At 49.5% G+C, this 21,140-nt stretch overlaps 1 protein-coding gene across 1 annotated transcript in view; it reads left to right on the plus strand.

The window, feature by feature from the left end:
• Nucleotides 1-21,140, plus strand: part of MAN1C1 (mannosidase alpha class 1C member 1) — a 157,435-nt gene that overhangs the window by 42,336 nt on the left and 93,959 nt on the right. Inside the window, exon 2 of the mRNA XM_056123278.1 lies at nucleotides 18,661-18,757. Within this exon, the coding sequence (XP_055979253.1) occupies nucleotides 18,661-18,757 (97 nt within the window). The remainder of the gene's footprint in view (nucleotides 1-18,660; nucleotides 18,758-21,140) is intronic.

Raw genomic sequence — 21,140 nt, forward strand, 5'->3', positions numbered from 1 at the left:
CAGACCTGGGTTTGAACCCACTCCCTCCACTTATTGACTGTGTACCCTTGGAATAGGTACCGAACCTCTCCTAATCTGTTTGCTTGTCCATAAATTAGGCATAATACCTGTTTTCCAGCAAAGAGAAACCAATGGTTCTCTTCCTGGAGTTCAAGATTGGAATGTTCAAGGAGAATCATGTGGATTCTCATTTGTTTCCAAGAAGAAACCCCCCAAAATATAGATGCTTTCATCTAGTTCTATATGATAAAGATGGGGCCCCAAGGAATTTATAGCCAGAGCTGATTTATCAAGCGATGACTCAGACGTGAGATTCTGACCCTTCAGGGCCTTTATCCCAGGAGTCTCAAGGCCTGACACAGTCACACAGTCCCCTTGCTGCCATAGAAATGCCACTAACAGTCTTTAGAAAGTGGTTCTCAAGGCTGAATTTCCATAATTTAAATGGCATTACCTCCCTAGGAATTGCTACTTTTCTCCTGCCACTCGCTTTGGTATTTTCCTAGCTTTCATTTCAACCTGCTTTTTCACCCTTTCTGAAATTTCTTAACGTTTGGGAAAAAGCACTGGTTTGGCCTCTTTTGCATTTCCAGAGGCTCTGGGCTCTGCTCGGGCAGCTTGAAAGCAGGTCAGCCGTTCCTTCTAGCAAACTGAGCCTTCCGGAACGGGGAATTGGGCTGTTTCTTGTTTTCAAAGAGAAGCAGATGTCAAGACAGGACTGTCATCCCAGGCACCAGTCAGCAGCTGGTCCCCGCTTTGATTCTCTGTGTGCCACGTGCTGTCCAGAGGTGCCCGGTCATGTTTTGTTCATTCATTAGATGGCAGCGCAGCCTGGTGAGATGGAAGGAGCACAGCCGTTTGAATCAGCCAGAGCCCGACTTCAATCACTGCTCTGCCACTTGTCAGCCTCATAGTCGAATGTTTGGAAAAGAAGACAGTAATCTCTCCTCCGAGGGCTGTGGAGCAGGAAGCAGTGTGCGGCCTGGCTGAGTGCAGGCTCCCGCATCTCCCGCCAGGCCCTGCTGCTGTTCTGTGTCCCTGGGCAAGTTATTTAACCCTCCAGGACTCAGTTGCTTCATCTTGGGGAACTGAATAATAATGGGGATCTGCCCTGCAGTCTGGGTGTAGGATGAAATGCTTGGGAAGGACTTAGCCCCGTGCCAGCACACAGTAAGTGCTCATTGTGTCCACTCCTAGCTAACAGAGGCCACACAGGTGGCCATTGCTGTTACCACTGTGCTCTGTGGGCTTCCTCTATTGAGCTAAACTCTAGCTAGGGGGTGGCCATACATTGGTGAATAGGCCACAGAGCTCAAGAATAAAGCAGGTGGGACTGGAGCGATGGTACAGCGGGTAGGGCATTTGCCTTGCACGCAGCTGACCTGGGTTTGATTCCCAGCATCCCATATGGTCCCCCGAGCACCACCAGGAGTAATTCCTGAATGCAAAGCCAGGAGTAACCCCTGTGCATCACCGGGTGTGACCCAAAAAGCAAAAGAAAAGAAGAATAAAGCAGGAGACATAAAAAAACAAAAGTGATCAGCATTGCTACTGATGAATGGCAAAAGCTGCAGGAGAACATGGACTTGGTATACTGTCACCCTTGTCATTCCTCAGGTGGACGGGGGGTATGGTAAAGAGGCAAGTGAGGTGGAGAGTTATTTTTTCACTTTGTTTTTCAACTTAAGTACAAAGGTCCTGAGGTCGTTTCCTTTTGCTGCAGTAACAATCCCACAAACTCAGTGATGTAGCACAAATTTACTGTCTCACCGTTCTGAGGACATAAATCCAAATCGGGACTCACTGGGTTAAAATCAAGGTACTGATCTGACTATATTCCTCTCTGGAGCTCTAAGGGAGAAAGTGACCCCTGCCTTGTGCAGCTTCCAGAGGCTGCCTGCATGGCTTGACTTAATGGCCCCTTTCTCTCATTCACAGTCGACAATGGCCAGCAGAATCTTTGCGTGGGGAGGTGTCTCAGTGGTGCTGGGGGCTCCTCCAGGCTCTGTGCTCAGGGGTCACTCCCAACAGTGCTCAGGAAACTATGCTAATCAAACTGGGGTTGGCTGCACGCAAGGCAGGCACTGACCCGTCTCTGCTCTCTCACTAGCACCCTGACACTGACTGTCCTGCTCTTTCTGGAACTTCTAAGGGCCCTGGTAATTGCAGTGGGCTCACCCGGGATAATTCCAGCTAATCAGTCCATCTCCAAGGCAGCTGCTTAACAACGCTAATCCCACCTGAAACCTTAATTCCATCTTGGCACCCACGCTCACGGGTTCCTGGGATTAGGATGCAGGTACCTTTGCAGGCTTTTGTTCTGCCGGTTCTTGGCAGAAAGGGCTTGTGTGTGTTAGAGATGTTGCTCATGGGCTCCTGGGTCTGAGGTACAGTGAGTGGGGAGGGTTGTAGGGAGATGTCAAAGGTATGGCGGAAGGGAAGGCTCTTACACGAAGGAATGTTTCACAGTTTGCATCTTTCACTCATTAAATTTTGCAGTACCAGGCTCAGACTCAGAGCCTCACACGTGGAGGGCAAATGCTCTACTGCTGTGCTACCTCCTGGGGCCTGAGTTTGTGTTCTTAAGGGATCTTGGGGGCCTCTTTAGGGGGCTGGGGTGAAGTAGGGCCAGAGTGGGAGCTGGGAGGTCATGCTGTGTGGGTGGGGATGGAGGGGGGGTAGCACGTGTGCTGGAGAGGTCCTCAGCAGACTGGGTTTGAGTGGCCCTGAGATTGAGGAAACAGAGGGGAGCAGTGCTGGGTTCGAACGCAGGCAGGAGTTGCTCCGTGCGGGGCTCTATGCTCTATCTGGGCCACCCTTCCAACACTCATTCAAGCCAGCTCCTGTGACAGTCCAGTTGTGTGGGAGGCCAGGGAGTGTTGACTGCCTGGGTTTGAATTCTGGCTCTGCCAGTTACTCACAGTGACTCGTGGCCACAGGCCTCAGCTTCCTGAGAGAGTGGTGATGGAAGGAACTAACTCTGGGAGGCCTCATCTTCTCTGTATATCTGCTTCCTGCAACCTTGAGTTCCTCATTTTTTGTATATCTGCTTCCTGCAACCTTGAGTTCCTCATTTTTTGTTGGTCTTTCCTCTGTTCGCCAGTCCTGAGGGATATTCTCATGGATTGTATGTTTGATGTTAAACCAGGCCTGGCTGAGTGTGTATGTGTGAGTGTGTGAGAGGGTAAACCCACAGGACAGATTCACGTAGCCCCAGGAAGGCAATGTAGGTTATCTCAATGGGGACGGGGGGGGGGGGGGGCGAGTGATAGTATGACAAGTAGAGTGCTGGCCTTGCTTGCAGCTGACCTGGGTTTGACCCCCAGCATCCATTTGGTTCCCCAACTCCCGCCAAGCCAAGAGTGCTTCCCGAGTGTCGAGCCAGGAGTAAGCCCTAAGCAATGCCAGGTGTGGCCCCAAAACAAAGAAAACAAATGAAAAAAAGATGTTATCTCAAAGTATTTCAAGGAACAGATTCATTAAACTCTAGATTCTAAAACTGTAGGTCCCAGTTCCATATGGGGTCATATAACTGAATGTGGGTGGGGGGAACATTGCCAAGAGTAAAAGGCAATGGCCAAGAATTAAACATTCCATGAATCCATGGTGTGTCCTTCCTTCCTTCCTTCCTTCCTTCCTTCCTTCCTTCCTTCCTTCCTTCCTCCCTCCCTCCCTCCCTCCCTCCTTCCTTTCTTTTCCTCCCTCCCTCCCTCCTCCCTCCCTCCCTCCCTCCCTCCCTCCTTCCCTTCTTTTCTTCCTTCCCTCCCTTCCTCCCTCCCTCCCTCACTTCCTCCCTCCCTCCCTCACTTCCTCCCTCCCTCCCTCCCTCCCTCCCTTCCTTCCTTCCTTCCCTCCTTCCCTTCCTCCCTACCCTCCCTCCCTCCCTCCCTCCCTCCCTCCCTCCCTCCCTTCCTTCCTTCCTTCCTTCCTTCCTTCCTTCCTTCCTTCCTTCCTTCCCATTCTTCTCATTCTTCCCTGCCTTTCCCTTCCTTCCCTTTCTTTTTCTTGGTTTTTGGGCCACACCAAGCAGTGCCAGGAGTTACTACTGGCTCTGCTCTCAGGGATTACTCCTGGTTTGGGAGACCATATGGTGTGTTTGGAATGGAACCCAGGTTGGTCACATGAAAAGCAAGTGCCCTGCCCTCTGTACTATCACTCTGGCCCCAAATCCAAAGTGTTTCTGCTGGTGCTCACATGTGTTGGATATCTCAGACAAAAATGGGCTATGAGTGGGAAAAGTTTAAGTAGCCCTATTTTAAATCACTGACACCAGGAGGACTGCCTCCAAACTGGATTCCTTCTCCCTCTGACCCTGTTTTTAATTCCAGCTTACTTTCCCATTCAGCCTATAAAACCCTAGTTCCAACCTGGAGCTGGGATGGTTTGGGGAGTCAAGAAGTTCACCACCTTCTCAGCTTGCTAATACTGAAATACAACTCCCCACACCAGCCCTCATCCCTCTAGCAGTGAGCACCAAACCAAGGTTCGTATTAGTATTAGAGTGACATCCTAATCTCCTAAGATTAGCGTGAAGATGAAAGGAGTTAATATATGCATAAGACACTCATGACTCATGAGAAACACTGAATAAGCATAATATAACTATCATTTAAAAAATAAGATGAGAAAACCAAGGCACAGAGAGGTTAAATTTCATCTCTGAGGACACACAGCTGGGAAGCCGGATCTGGAATCCTAGACTCCTTCTGTTCACTACCTCCTTTCTGTTCCCAAATTTCACTTACAGGTGAGCCAAGAGCTTCCCTGCATCTTTCACTGTTGCCCCCTGCCTCCTCCCTGCCTGCCCCCTGCATCAGTCTGTGCTGGAGCAGAGGGGGAAGGAGGAACCTCCATTGTGAGCGCGAGTCGTGGGGACCATCTCAAGGCGGTGGCTGTGGCCTGTTCATCAGCTCCTTTCGTCAGTCTGTTTGCCCCAGAATCCTAAAGAGGACGCTTGAGGAAGCCAGGCCACCGCAACTGCCACCCCCGTCTCCTCGCACCCAGAACTGCTCCCTTAGAGTGCATCCCTGTTGCCTCATAGCCCCCTACCCCCAGCATCTGGGGTCTCCTGCTTCCTGCTTTTCCAAGGTCCTTATCTAATAGGCTGCCCAGGGAATGTCCCTGTGTGGTGACAATCCATTGACTTTGACTCAAGTCCTATTAATGGACGCTGATTAGGTGCTGGCACCCTGCTATGCAGGGGACTCTCAGTGCCCAGCGGAGCCAGCAAAGTTCTGGTGACTCATGGGTACCAGAGCTGGGGAAATAGGCACCAATTAGTCAGTCACATAATTTATGTACATCCTGACCTCAGTCGTCCTTCATCATAGTAGACGCGACCTGCTCCAGGAAACCTGAGTAGAGTTTTTCGGGCAAAAAGAGGATCGTAGAGGTGAGGAGGAAACGCTGCCACTGGAGGCAGGAATGTTTGGGACTCTGCCATATTCGATGGGTCTTACTGAGTTTGATCTTACACCAGTGGAAATGGGTGTGTGTGTGTGTGTGTGTGTGAGAGAGAGAGAGAGAGAGAGAGAGAGGTGGGGGAGGGGTGGGGTAGAGAGATGAGTATTCATGTGATTTAGATCTCCCTGGCTCTTCACTGTGAAGGAGGCAAGCGCAGGCTCCTCGAGGCCTGTAGGGAGGCGGCTGCAAGCAGGCATGGGGAGCTCTCACTCGGCTCACTCAGGTGAGGATGGTGGGGCCAAGGGGTGTGAGCAGGATTATCGTCGCCCGGCCACTGCTGTGCTCGACACATGCCGTTTGCCTGCTGGTGTGCCAGGCTTTTGATGCCTGTTGTCTCCTTGACTCTCAGGGCTGCTCTAAGGCCAAGATCATCCTTCCATCCTTTCTCAGATGGGGAAACCGAGACTCAGAGAGCCTCAGTCACTGGTTCCTGGCCCCAGGGCCCGTCAATGGGTGGCAGAGCCTCAGAGCACCTTCTCAAACAAATGCTAACACTGACATGCATTTGGATCCCCAAGGGATCTTGATAAAACCCTGGTTCCTACTCAGTAGACTGTGTTTCTACCTTGCCCCCCACCCCCCGAGGGACGCCCCGCTGCTGGGCACTTAACAGGCCCCACACAGCTTGGAAGAGGGGGCACCAAAAAAGAGCTCTGCGGGTGAGATTCCTGAGGCTGCACAAGTCTGGCTCCCCACAACCAGGATGTGGAAGAGCTGTCTGGACTGAGACTAGGGTAGTCATAGCACATTTTCACTTCCTACATTTGCCTTCCAGTAGCACATGCAAAACCCAAATCCAGAAGACTGAGGTCAATATCTGGCCCTTCACCCTCTCCCCCCACCTTCCTCCAGTACCACAAATCTTGGCTCCATGCTATTCTCTGAACTATGGACTAGGGGTCATGTGGACACACAGATGTCTCGTCAGCAACCAGAACTTTATGTGGAGCATGGGGGTGGGTTGAGAAATCTAATGTGGATGGGTTAGGTACCAAGCTGTCAGCTGTTTTCCTGTACTGGGCTAAAAAAAGTGAAGGGGAAAAACCAATCCCCCGTTCTTATCTCTGTATCAGAGTGGCCATTACATCCGTTACATCCGGGATCATTAAAAACCAAATCCTTCCCCGCTCCGCCCCTGTGAACCGGCTGGTGTGTGCCTGGAGATGGCTGTGAAGCTGGAGGCTGGGTGTGAGCACTTGTCTCTAATGACTGGGAAAATCCATTTCCCCTCTTGGCAGGTTGGGGATGTTGCAACTGTGGTGTTGGGTCACCGCCAGGCCTGTTCCTGTCGATGTTCATGTTTGATTTTAAAAGGGGAGACTGTGTCGCTGTTTTCAGCGCTCACCTCCTTCCTCCCCTTTGCCCCCAAATAACTCTGCAGCACTAACTTTCTGTTCCCCACTCTGCAGGCGCTTGGCAGCCTGCCCTCCTCAAATGGACCCTGTCTGTCTCAAGTCCATTGTTCAAGGGCTCCTCAGCCAGGTTGGAGATCTGTGTCCGGGCGAAACAGTGGGTTCCAGCCACTTCGTTTCCTCAGGAGAACATTCTAGCGCTCTGAGATAGGTCGAAGGAAAGTTTCAGCCAAATCATAATGTCTGCCTCAAGTTAGTAAATATATACTTTTTTCATTTCAGAATTTCATGTCTTTGTAATTTGTTCCAGTGGACAAGAACAGCTTTTGTTTGAGAAAGAACTGAAAAGGTACCTTTGGATTCAGCTCTGATTGCTTTGCCTGATTCTCTGTGACACTGGAGCATTTGCAGGACTCGGTGAAGGGAAGGCTTTGTGGTCTATTGTTAGGTGGTTCTTTGAGTCTATAAATCACAGGCTGCTGGAAGGGAGGGGCTGCCAGAGATCTAAGAACTGCCTCCAGTCCAGACATGTGCGTGCACACATCCCGCCACAACTGCCTGGTGTGTTTTCCGAGCTCTCAGTGGGGGCCAGGGTGCACTATCTCCTGGGATTTAGTTTTTGTGTCTCTGGACTCATACAGTGATGTTCTTGTATCCGTCTCGGATTTTTTCATAGCATAATTCAGGCTGTCCCAGTCCTGTCAGCTGCAGCGCTCTCCTGGCACATGTTCGTGGAAATGTAACTGTCCCTGTTTCCTGGCATGGCAGGCCACTTCCTTGTTGGGTCCTCACGTGGCTCTTGTAAAACATGCCATTGAAACAAGGGGTGTCCTGTGGACCTCCTCTTCCCACGAACATCCTCTTTTGCTCTGACAGTCTGGCTCTCTTGTTTATGTTCTTTCTCTTGTTCCTTGGTCTTCTCTCTGGTACCAACTGTGAAGATCTTTGCTTTTCTCTAAACCTGACTTTGTCTCATGTCTAATCCACTCCATGGCCAAGCCACAGACTCCCTTTTCATAGAATCATCTTAACATTTCTTCATGATATTTTTTCATTTTATTTATTAATTTTTAACTTTACTTACTTTATTTTTATTTTATTTATTTTTTTGAAATACCCGTACCTTCACCAGTGCCCATTCTCTACCACCAAAATCCCCGGTATACCCTCATCCCACACCCTCCCCCTACCTTGGCAGATGATTTCCAAATTACTTGCTATCTACTTTGATTACATTCAATATTTTGACACCAGACCCACCATTATTATTTGGGATTTTACCCCAATACTCAGTTCTGCCAAAAAGGCAACATTAAACAATTTGTTTTCTATTGTTGGTTATGAATAACATGTGATGTCGGTGGCCGCCATCCACCAGAGGCCACTGAACAGTCAGGTTTGGGTCCACAGTGAGGAGACACGTGGGGCCTCATGAGATGGGGATGGAGCCGGCCCTTTCCTCCCTGTCCCAAGGAGACCCAGAGTCGACACCCACAAACAGCCTTTCTGGCTTCTGATCAAGCTGCTTAATGGCCATGACTCCAGAGATTCAGAAACAAATCTTGGAACCCAGTGGCTTTTGGCAGAAATGCATCCGGTCCCTGCAGTCGGTTACTGTCGCCGGGCCACCCCAGGGGGAAAAGGGTACTATCCCTCCACCTCAATTTTTTTTTTGAAATTATGAAATTTTAACAATTAAATCTGGAGGGATTTCTTGCCAAAACCTTCTGGGTTCCAAGATTTGTTCCTGAGTGTCTGGGATCATGGCCGTTAAGCAGCTTAATCAGGAGCCAGAGAGGCTGTTTGTGGGCGGTGACTTGGGGTCTTATTAGGTCAGGAGGACAGGACCGGCTCCACCCCCATCTTGTGAGGCCCTGCATATCTCGTCACTGCAGGCCCAAACCTGACTGTACAATGGCCTCTGGAGGATGGCAGCCACCGAACCGCCAAGGGAGACCAGGTGGAGGGACAGCACCCTTCTCCCCCCTGGGGTGGCCCAGCGACAGTAACCTACTGCAAGGTCTAGACACATTTCTGCCAAAAGCTGCTGGGTTCCAAGATTTGTTTCTGAGTCTCTGGGATGATGGCCACTAAGAGGCTTGATCAGGAGCCAGAGAGGCCGTTTGTGGGCAGCGACTGGGGATCTCGCTAGGATGGGGAGGAAAGGGCTGGCTCCACCCCCATCCTGTGAGGCCCTGCATGTCTCGTCACTGTGGGCCCAAACCTGACTGTCCAGTGGCCTCTGGAGGAAGACAGCCACCGGGTCACCAGGGGGGACAGGCCAAGGCACGAAACCTATTTCCACCTGGGGAGGCCCAGCATCGGCAACCTACTGCAGGAACCAGACGCATTTCTGCCAAAACCTTTTGGGTTCTGAGTCTCTGGGATCAGGAGCCAGAGAGGCCGTTCATGGGTGATGACTCAGGGTCTCATTGGGGTGGGGAGGAAAGTATTTTTTTTCATTTTAGCAACATTTAATTTTTATCTTACTAACATTTCTCAGCATTCAATATAGGAAGTACAGTTAGTTGTTCAACTTCTCACTACAGATTCAACCGTAGTTAGCATTTTGTTGCATTTTTTCGCTTCTTGTTCTTTTTTGCTCCTTCTCCTCTTCCTTCTCTTCCTCCTCTTCTCTTTTCTCTTCATTATCCCCCCATGCCCCATGAAGTACCAAGAATTGAGCCTGGGTCACCTTCATGCAAAGTCCATTGAGCAATACTCCTAGCCCCTCTCTTCCTTTTAAGTTATTATTTTATTTTTCAGCATTGGGTTCTCACACATGTGAAACATATACTGAAGTACATTTCTAGCTGCTCATTTTGGTGTACTTCCTTCTAATCTTTTTTCCCCCTTTAAAATGTTCACATAGAGCAATGAGTTTTGTATTTTATTTTTATCATTTGTTAACATGCTTTTCTAACCAGTAATGCGCATGTTTGGTTTTTTCCCTCTCCACTTCATTTAAGTACCATGGCTTACAAAGTTGTTCATGATGATTTGTTACAGTATTCAGTATTCCAACACCAATCCCACCACCACTGTCACCTTCCTTCCACCAGTGTCTCCATTTTCCCAATCACCCTTCAAGCCTGCCCTTGTAGCAGGCCCACAATACTTGTAACCAATAAAAGGCTTTGTGGAAATTGTTGTATCTCATCATGGGGACATTATGTCCTTGTCTGAGGGTTTGCTAAGTTCTTGCTAGGTAAGCCTTCTGGGTTAATGTTTTGTTAGTCCAGCTTGGTTGGCTTCTCTGTTACATTCTCATCCCACCTGGTGTGCTCCTACTGGGATGTTAGTATTGTAGAGTCTGGAGATGTCCAGAAAATTCAGAATATTTAATTGTACAGTGAGATTACATGGCAGCAGTGATGGAATGTGGGTGTGCTTGCTGGGACTTCCAGAAGTTCAGGTGTGTGTGGGGGGAGATCATCCACCCCAACTCCCAAAAAGGCACAGAGTTTTTAGTCAAAATATCCCCCAGTATCCCTGAAGTTTTTGGCAGGTTAACACCTCTATGGAGCTCAGTTCTGACGTGGTAGAGTCCTTCCAGAGGGAAAGTGGCAGCTGTTGTTGTGTGAGTGCAGCAGCTGGGGCTTTGGTAGGAAGCTTGACCCCCACCCCACCCCAAGATCAACCCAGAGGCAATAATGAGCTTTTTTGTTATCACTAATACAAGTTGGTTATACAACTTCCAATATCTATTATATATTTTACATCTCAAATTTTGTTTAGCCTTCATATGATTATTTCTACATAGAAATTAATACCTATTCTGTCAAGCCCACTGAACTACTCAAATCAAATGCAATAAACTGTGTAAAGAACTGCACAATGGACGACGATGATTGTACATTATGTCAGTTTGATTTCCCCAAGTGAACTATTCTGTATTGTCATAAAATTGTTAATAGTTTTCTGTTTATCAAGATGCCCAACATTGTGCAAAACATGCTATTTGGGTTTAAATTTTAAAAGGAAATGTACATATTGTACACGTACACTAGAATTTCTCTTTTTTTCTCCCCCTAGATATTTCTTGGAATTTTAGCTAAGGAAATTACTCAAAACACCAAAAAGAAAAAAAAAGGCAAATGCACAAAGGTGTTCATTATAGCCCCCAAGTAGAAATAATTGAACTACATAATAATATGGAAGAAAGGTTAAGTAAATAATGTTGGATTTGCCAGTTGGACTATTACACAGCTGTGTAATGGAATGAAAACATTAATGTTATTATCTTTGAAAGAAGCAAAGATGGATAGAAAAAGAATGCAAATAAAGACACCAAAATGGGATTGATGGGTTGAGCAGTCGAATGATGGGTGATGGTTTTCTTTTGCTTTTCTGTAATGATCATGCATTCTTTGGATGCATTAAAAGATAGATAGATAGATGGGCTGGAGTGATAGCACAGCGGGTAGGACATTTGCCTTGCACACAGCCGACCCGGGTTCAAATCCCAGCGTCCCATATGGTCCCCCAAGCACCGCCAGGAGTAATTCCTGAGTGCATAGCTAGGAGTAACCCCTGAGCATCGCTGCATGTGACTCAAAAAAAAAAAAAAAGGAAGGATGGGCCTTTGAACAAGGTAGTACGATCACAAAAGGAGAAACCACAATGACTGATTCCTCCCTCATTTTCTCTGTTTCCTGAGCAGAGAGGGTGAGACAGACTTGGAAAGGGGGCACGAGGGCCTTGAGGCGTTGTGGGTGAGATGGCCCCAGGGAGCCTGGCACACTCACATGCTGTCTGAGCTTACAGAAGTTGAGGAAGGAGAAAGAGTTAGATGGAAACAGCATCAAACTACAGCAAAGTTTCCTGAGGGGGTGCAAAAAATAAAATAATCTCCAACTTGCAAAAAATCTAACATACCTTACATGTACCCTTCATCCAGGGTATTTTAAATTAAATGTTAAGTTTTACATTCACAGAATAATATAATCATAATCAATTCTAGAATATTTTTATCACCTTTCAAAGATCCCATACTCATCATCAGTCATTCCCCGTGGTGTCTCCTGCCCCCCAACCCCCTTGACCACTTTACTTGTCTGCTTGGTTTTGTCTTTTCTGGCCCCCCTTTTTGACATAAATAGACAAATACTGACCAGAGTCTCTTGTGTCTGACTTCTTTAATGAAGCATGACATTTTTGGTTTTGCTAGGGAAGGATTTTACCTGGTGGCATTGTAAGTGCAACATTTTTAAGGTTCATCTGTGTTGTGCAGTTTAACACACTTTGTTCCCTTTTGTGGGTCCCTGTCGATCCTCCTCCAAACCAACAAGACAACAACAACAAAAAATCTGATTACCACTAGGTTCAGTGATAGTCCAGTTCCCTCCTCATGGACCCACACAAAACACGCTGAATTCAGGCAGCTCTGACATGTGACAGCATGCAGGAGGTGCTGTTCCCCCGGGCCACACTTTAAATTCAGTGCTAAGGTTGATGTTAGGGACCAGTCATGTAGGTACCCTCTGCCTAGCACATGACAACATTCCAGACTCCCAGAAGGAAAGCATGTGTTAGCACAAGTCAGGGAACCTTTAAACACCTTCACAGTTAGAGAACAGTGAGAATACTCACGTCACTCAATTGAAGTTTCCAGTTGCCAGCTGAGGTCCAGCTCTGTGAACAGGCCTTCCTAAGGCTGGAAATCTCAGACTTGCTGCCCATCTTGGCAACTGTGTTTCCCTTTTTCTGTGAAACCATTTTCCAAAGTGATTGCACTGTTGTCATTTCTACCAGCATTATATGAAGGTTCCAATTTCCCCACACCTGTTCATGCCCGTACTTTTTTGTGTGGGGTTGGAGGTCACTTCCTAAGTGATCCTCATAGCCCGAGGTCCCATCTGTGATTCTCTCTGCCAGCTTGGCCAGTGTTTCAATAAGAAAGGCCCAAGGATGTGGTCCTACCAGGCTCTGTACTGCCTGGGAGTCCCTGGGCTTCTCTGATGATGCTCAGGGACCCATGTGGGGGTGGGGAGGCTAGGCCTGCCCGTGACCACTGCACTATCTCCCAGCTCACCGTGCCTGTCTTTTAAAAAAGCCATATCCATCCTAATACAACTAACAAGTTTTTAAGTTAGTGATTTTTTAGGCATTTAGAACAAATGTGTTTTGTGGAGCAAAATTATGTTGTCTAAGAACAAATCAAACCAATCTAACCTGTGATTTTCCTTAAAAAGAAAAATTAAAAATCACCAAAGCCATACTCTATTCTCTCGGTACTGGCTGTACTGGGGCAGAGAGTGTGTGTGTGTGTGTGTGTGTGTGTGTGTGTGTGTGTGTGTGTTTCAGCCTTATCTTTCACAATAGCTTTGTGTCCAAAACTGGAGACATGGGGGGGTTGTGCTGATTGTTGGCGGGCTCCTCCCTGACAGATGAGCCATTAAGTGCTGGATCCAGGAGCGAGGCCCTGCTGCTATTTCCTGATGTCGTCCTCAACCTGGGCCCGACTGTTTCTGTTCAAAACTCAGGGGGAGACACAGATGGCAGTTCCATTGAGTTTGCAGATTGCCCGAAGCTAGTGTGCAGGTGTGTGTGCCTGTATGTGTGCGTGTGTGTGCGCGCACACACACACATGCATATCACACACACACACACAGAGTGAATAATAAGATCTGGTTCCAGAAGGAGAAATTTTTACAGGGGAGGGAGGCTTGGGCCTTACCCAGTAGTGCTTAGGGACTGTCCTTGGATCTGTGCTGAGGAGTCACCCTGGTGGTGCCTAGAACACCATCTGCAGTGCTGGGGATCACACCTGGGTCAGCCTTATGCAAGGCAAGGAAGCGCCTTACCTCCTGCACTTTCTCTCCAGCCTCCAGAGGGATTCTGACAGCTTGGAATTGTAAGCAGGGTCCAAGAAGGTGTAACTATTTGGGTCAGAGAGCGAGTCCACACCTCTAGGGTTGGGTGCCGATATAACCATGGAGAGTACACTTAGGTTTCTGCCTCCCACCTGGGGATAGCCCCCCTAACAGTGGGTGACAAGACTTGGAGCACCTGGAAAACATTTTGTGTGGGTCTGCAGTTTCAGGGGACTCTGGCTGTGCTGTGAGGGGCCCTGTTGAAGGGACGGGCTGTTTAGCACGCCTACTGATGGCTGAAGGTGAGGTGAGAATAGGTCCCCCTGGCAAGAAGTCTGTGGAAGTCCTTTTTAGATTTTATTTATTTATTGCTTTGAATTAAACTCTGAACATTGTGGTTTACAAAGTTATTCACAGTACAGTTGTCTCAAGTATTTAATATTCCAACACCAGTCGCACCACGAATGTTCCCTTAACCAGTGCCCCCTGTTTCCCACCCACCCCCCAAGCCTGCTCTTAGCAGGCACAAAATAATTTCTTTCTTTTGCTTGTTACAGTCTCATAATGGTATTGCTAAAGTCGTGGCCTGAGAGTTGACTGAGCTGTTAGGTATGAATTGAGCCTTCTGTGTTATTGTTGTTGTCACTCATCGAGCTTAGTGGGTTCTACTCAGTTTTCCCATCTAATTTTCTGTGCTTCTGTTGGGCTGTCAGCCCTGTGAAGTTTGGAGGTGTCACACAGCTGCATTAGCAGCCACATGCTTCAGGAGTTTCTGAGCTGGGATTATCAGCTGCAGGTGTCTCCCTGGCGTCTCTCTGAGATCAGTCATGAAGCTAGGCCGTTTCTCTGGCAGCAGCAGGAGCCAGATGTGGGTGGGTGGAGCCCTGGGCTTTTGGTAGGACAGGGACTGGGTCTGCCCCCATCCTGCTAAGGCTCCAGAGGTCTGTGCCCAGTGGCAGCTTGGCCTACCTGGGCCAACTCAGCTGCCAGTGTGTCTCCAAGATCAGTCGTGAAGCCGGGTGTGTGGGAGCTTTTGTGCTGTTTTCCCCAGGGTTGCAGGGGGAAGATTTGAACGAAGAATTTGGTGGCACTTTGCCATTGAATGGACTGCCTGGTAAGGCAGTGAGCCTCACTACACTGGGAGTGCTCAAAAAGAAAGGACTGGATCCTTTTCGTTTGCTCGGGCAGGCAGTAGCCTGGGTGAATGCTGCATCTTAGAACTGCCTCAGCATGAAGTAAAGAGCTATAAATCTCAAAAGCCAAGGTTGGAAATCACCTAAGGCACAAGCCACCTGTGTGAGATTTGCCGTTCTGTGGTGAGCCTCCCAGTCTGACATGTGGGGGACCCATGAAACCTTCCAGAGATAAACACTTGTCCTCTTGGGAGCCCCTCCGATGCTCACATGCCCCTGCCCTCTAGCCTCTTACCTGTCTTACAGGTGATGTCTGTGGTTCACATTCTCAGCCACATGTCAAGCTCCAGAGCCAAGTTTTCTGAATGTTCTCTTTTTCCCTTCTTCCTGTCCCCTTTCTGATTATTCCACCTTTATTCAGCAAGGGCTGGGGTGATAGCACAACGGTAGGGCGTTTGCCTTGCACGCAGCCAGCTCGGCTGAGCCGGGTTTGATTCCTCCGCCCCTCTCGGAGAGCCCGGCAAGCTACCGAGAGTATCTCGCCCGCACGGCAAAGCCTGGCAAACTACCCATGATGTATTCAATGTGTCAAACACAGTAACAACAAGTCTCACAATGGAGACGTTACTGGGCCCGCTCGAGCAAATCGATGAACAACGGAAGGACAGTGCTACAGTGCTATTCAGCAAATCTTTTAATTTTTGGTTTTTGGGCCACGCCTAGTGGTGCTCAGGCCTTAGTCAAGGCTGTGCTCAGGGATCATTCCCAGTGATGCTCAATGGGCCATAGGAGGTACCAGGAATCAAATCCTGGTCAGCCACAGGCAAGCGCCCTACCTACTGCCCTGTATCTCCAGCCTCTGTTCAGCAAGCCTTTAACAAGCAGCTATTGTGTGCCAGTCCCTGGATGAATTGCTGGGCAGGTAGCAGTGGCTGGTAGGGGAACAGACCAAATAGCGACATGACCAAAGAATCAAGTATAAAAGCTGGAGTGGGTCTGCAGAGACTTGTATCAAGAATATAGGTTAGGAGGCAGAAGAAATCATTCAAGGGGACAGACGCATGCTTAGCACAAATAAGACCCCACATTTAATTCCATGCACCATATGGCTGCCTGAACACTCTGGGTATAGTCCTGGTGGCCCCCAGGCAGTATGTTACTGCCAGGCCCATACCAATAGGACTGTGTCACCAGGGGTAGCTCCTGAGCACTGCTGGAGAGCTTCCTGCACCGGGAAAGGGATCAGAGATGCTCAGTGGCAGAAAACATGCTTCTCATGTTTGCAACACTGCACTGGGTTCAGTCGCTCGCACTCCATCCCTCACCCCAAAGGGAAGAGTGGAGGCTAGACTTACTTGGTGAGGGCTTCCTGCAGACGTGCCCCTTTAGCTAGAAAGTGAGGGAAATCTGTTGGCAGGGAGTCCAGGGCAGGGCCAGGAGAGCTTTCCCAGCATGGCACAGATGCATGGCTGGTGCTTTCTTAGGGTGTACTAGGCAAAGAGGGCCCACCTGAGTGGGAGACCTCCTTGCCCCTGCTCATGCGCTAGTCCCCTCATGAACCAAGATGGGGAAATGCAGGTGCAGAAGAACTGTGTGTACTTGTGTGTGTGTGTGTATATGTACTTGGATGTGTGTGTGTGTGTGTGTGTGTGTGTGTGTGCGCGCGCACGCGCGCGCACATTGGGAACCATTCCGGTTGCCTTCTGAAGGCTGTTTCAGTGACTTGGGGATTCTTTGTGCCTTCACTCCCCACCATTGATTTTGATGACTGAGAACAGGCCACGTTCCAAACATCTCCACATCCCTGCAGTGACAGCTCCTTTGAGAACATGCAGATACCTATGATTCTCTTAATTACTCCTCTACACCCACTTTCCTCATTCTCTCTGCAGGAGGGGCTGGGGGTAAGGAGCAGCCTCCCCCTTCGACCTCCACGCCTGCTTTCCTGCTGCTATTTATGTTTTAACAGCCTCCCGCAGCTCTCCTCTGTCACCCCCTCACTGCTCCCCTCACACTGACTTAATTGAGGGGCCCCCTAGATAGGAGAGACTGAGGGAGGAGGCCAGTCTCCCTCCAGCACTCATACCCGGCAATTAGTTTCCGTTATTGCCAATTCAAGATAAGTAGAAAATAACAGAGGAATGGAACCAGGACTCCCAGCCCAGACCCAGGGCTTGGCGTGCGTTACCATGACATTTGCATGTGTGCCACGTGGCAAACCACATATCAGACCCAGCAGGCGGCTGGGTTCTGCTGGTCTGGGACTCAAACACGCTGGATCCCAGCCTTACTGCCAAGCCACCTTTGACACATGCTGCCTCAGAGCCTTACCATGCACGAGGTGAGGAGACAGTACAAGATTCTTCTGCCGTGTCACTGAGCATCTAGTCCACGCACCTGCCAGGCTTCTTCCCCTCCTGGCCTGTGCATTGGGGCTGTAGCAGAGTCTCTGGGCGGGAGTTGCTGACCAGAGTTGCTGCTTTGCTCTTGGCCTTGGGAAAGCGTGGAGATGCCGGTGGGGAGATTTGGAAAGCGAGCAGTGGAGGCTGGGAAGTGGGCTGGGAGATAGGAAGAGAAAAGCCAGTGGAGGCTGGAGGGGAGGGGAGGTATGTGAGTGACGTGCCCCGGGGGTCAGATCTCCACTGTGACCCATAGGCCTGTACTTCTCAGCGGATCTGGGGATTCTGTGAGATCTCACCACGGGAACTTGTCACAAGGCAGGTTCTTGGGCCGCAGCCCAGACCCTTGGTGTCAGCATCCCTGTGGTTTGATTTTGTTGATTGTGGCAAAGCAAGTCCTATTCTACCCCTCTGAGAGCTCTGGCAGCTGAGGTGGTCAGAGGTGGGTGGTCACTTGCCAGAGCCACATAGATGGTGGTGAGGGGTCAGGTGAGGACACAGGCCTCTGACCTGAAGCCTGAGTTCTTTTGGCTGCAGTTTCCTCCCACCCACCTGTCCTCTAGCTGTTCCCCCACTGCCTGCCCCAGTGCCCGCCTCCACCCCATGCCTCTGCTGCTTGCCAGGGGAAGGATAAAGGGATCCCCAGGGGCCTGAGCAGCAGGGCTGGGGCCAGAGCACCTTGCTGTCACCTCAGATTCAGTGCCAAGTACAGTAAGGGGACCAGGGGTTTGCCTGCTGCTCCCGACATGCAGATAGCAGCGTTATTGCTCTTTCACTGTAGAAAGTAGCAAGAACTGGGTGAGAAACTCAATAAATGCCCGTACAGGCTAAGCCTGTGCTGGGTGCTATGGGGGAAACAGGCAGGACAAGTGTAGCTTCTGACTTCAAGAGGCTTAGGGATTAGAGCCAAGGAGACCCCAAAAATAATGATAGTGACCAGCCAGGATGCTGGGAGTCTGGGATGGCCAGGGTGGGTTAAGCCAAGTGCTAGAAGAGTTGAGACGCACAACGTGGCTCTCCAGGGAAAGCTTTTGAGGCTTGGAGCCAGACCAAGGACACGTTGACAGCCATTAGACAGGTTACCCCATGTCTTTGACCATCTCACCTATAAAATGGAGTCGGTTGGCAAGACCTAGCTCCAGGAAATGTTCAGAGTGTCCATCTCTGCTCTTCAGAGGATTGCTTTTGGCCAGAACAAAATGGAGAAAACTGCAGGGGGAAAATGAGGCTCTTCATGTTGGCTCCAAAGGAGGGTTGAGATTCACTTTGTGCTTTTGTGTGTGTGTGTGTGTGTCTAAGGAATCCATGCAGAGACTCTTGATGTGTGGGGTTGACTGTGAATACAGTGATGGTTAGAGGAAGTTGTGGTCTGCAGATGGGAAGATTCTTTTTTAAATGTGATTCGTGTTTTATTGCTGTGGGCACAAGGCAAAGCCAGGTCGTCAGGCCGTAGCCCGGGGACCTCCACACTCAGGCTCTGCTTCCTGTTCTCCTACAGATGATGCAGTTCGCCTGGCAGAACTACAAGCGCTATGCAATGGGGAAAAACGAGCTCCGGCCACTCACGAAGGACGGCTACGAGGGCAGCATGTTCGGTGAGTGGACATCAGGGAGCCCCTCTGCCCACCTGGTGGCCCAGGGCCATTTGCTCCTTAGCTTCGCTCTTCCTGAGATGAGTCCCTGCTTTCTGCATCCCTGGCGGCTCCCAAGTCTGGGTTCTTTGGGTGTTTTTCAGACGTCAGAGCCTTCTAGCTTTGAAGGAGGTCTGTGGGCTTGTCTGCAGCCATGCATGCCTCTCAGTCTGGACGTATGATTCATTTCTCAGAGAAAAAGACTTACAAAAGAGAGAGAGGCCCGAGAGGGGTAGAGGACTGCTTCCTGAGAGAAATGGGGACTCTGAGGAACACAGAGGTGTGGGGTGACCATGCCCCCCTCGGGCCATGGCTCTGCTGTGAATTCGGTTATTCCTGGGGACAGTTAACATGCTTCTACCGACACTGGGCACGTCTGGGGCCTCATACGCCACCTGAAGGATAGAGTGGTCCCCGTGCAGTTGTGGCTCAGGGGGCCTGTGTTCACTGCTCGGGTTCACCTGCAGCTTTGCTAGCTGCTGCCTCTGCCCTTCTCATTCTCCAGGTCACTGCCCCCAGAGCCTAGGAGGCCTCTCTCAGCTTGAGAGGTGACTGGTGCCTGCTGGGGGCTAGGCCTCCAATTTCTAATTTAATAATTTAAAAGCCTCTCCAAGGGGCACTCCCTCCCTCCCCTTCAGCCTGTTCCTGTGACAAGACCTTGGAGGTAGCCTGCTTCCTTCCTTCTCCTTCTGCCAAAGATTGGAACTCTCTGGGGCTAGGGCCCAACATGCAACTCCTGAATTCCCCACCCTTTGCAGACTCGGGTTCCTGAAGTTTGTATTTGATATGCCAAACACAGTAACAACAAGCCTCAAAATGGAGACGTTACTGGGCCCGCTCGAGCAAATCGATGAACAACGGGAGGACAGTGACAGTGACAGTGATTTGTTTATTGGTTTGGATTTTGGTTTTTTATTTTGGGCCCAACCCTGGTGATGCTCAGGGCTTACTCCTGGCTCTGCACTCAGGAATCACTCCAGGGAGTACTCGGGACCATATGGGGTGCTGGGGATTGAACCAACATCAAAGCAAGTGCCCTACCCACTGTACTATCACTCCAGCCCCCAGGAGTAAAGCATTAAGTCAGGTGAAAATTCCCAGAAACCTTAAAGGCAGATTTATAAGGAGTGTGCCTCCCTTCTCTGCCACCACTCCAACATGAGAATTGGCACACATGTATTTGCATGACGAGAAAAGGGACACGGGACCTCTCTTCACCCTCAGCCATCAGCAGCACAGCCTGTCAAGTTAATTCAGATCATTTACTCTTCTTGGCTCTGGGGGTGGTGTGAATTTGGGGAGGTTCACTTTCTTTTTTTCTGGTGAATATGAGAATATTGGGGGAAGGGGGAACAGAAAAAACATCAAAGCTGTATAAAGGAGGCCCCAAAAACCCAAAACCCAAAACTCATTCTGCTCCATAAACAGCCTGTCGACATCTTGGCTCATTTCCTTCCCATCTCTTCTTCTGCGTGCTTTCTCTCCCTTTATGCACAATTTTGTGTTCCTCTCCGTACCTAATGTTACATCATCAGCATTCTCCTAACTCATTTAAATTTTTTTCATAAAAACACTTTAATGGTCACAATCATTGCATGACTGTGCTGTGGTTCATTTAGCCATTTCACGTTAGACAAGGGTCGTTTCCAAGTTTTCACTATTAAAAATGATGCCTCAGCGATCATCTTCGTGCATGAAATGTTGTCTTGGGATAAATTCCTGGAGATGATTCCTGAGGCAGAAGGGAGGGAAGCAGATGCTTCTTTAACCTCGAATGTGAACCATGTGGATCCCCGTGTAGGAGCCTGCCGCCTTTCCTACCTACAACACACACTATCTGCCCTGGAACAGCTTCCTGGTATGACTCTTAGCCAGGTCGTTGGGACTTTGGCTACTAGTATAGATGAGAGACTTGGGCAAGGAAGTTTCCTCCCTCCTATCCAGTTTGCAGATATTCAGGAAGTTGGAGTTTAGGGGGAGGATGACTTCTAAATCGGCAGGGTTCAGCCATAGCGATTGCTCAGAGCATCCACAGGGAAACAGGCGCTGCTGGGAGGAATAAAGCCAGTCAGTCCGCTCTGTAAAATTCAGGACCTGCTCTGTCAATCTCAGCCGTTATCCACTGATCCTGGGAGATAAGAGTGGCAGAAAGAAACTTATACCCAGAAGCCCTGGGCACCTCATCACCCTGTTCATCTGTCCGGAGCTCTCTGTGTGATCAAGTCTGGGGTGCTGGGCCTCTCTGGGCCCTTCTCACTAGGCCCACTGGGAGAACAAACACGAGCACGCCAAGGGTCACATACCTAGGAGTGTGACCTTGGGTTTAATTCCTGCCACTGGTGATTTT

Source organism: Sorex fumeus, unplaced genomic scaffold (assembly GCF_029834395.1).
Source record: "Sorex fumeus unplaced genomic scaffold, SorFum_2.1 ptg000047l, whole genome shotgun sequence".
Classification (NCBI taxonomy): domain Eukaryota; kingdom Metazoa; phylum Chordata; class Mammalia; order Eulipotyphla; family Soricidae; genus Sorex; species Sorex fumeus.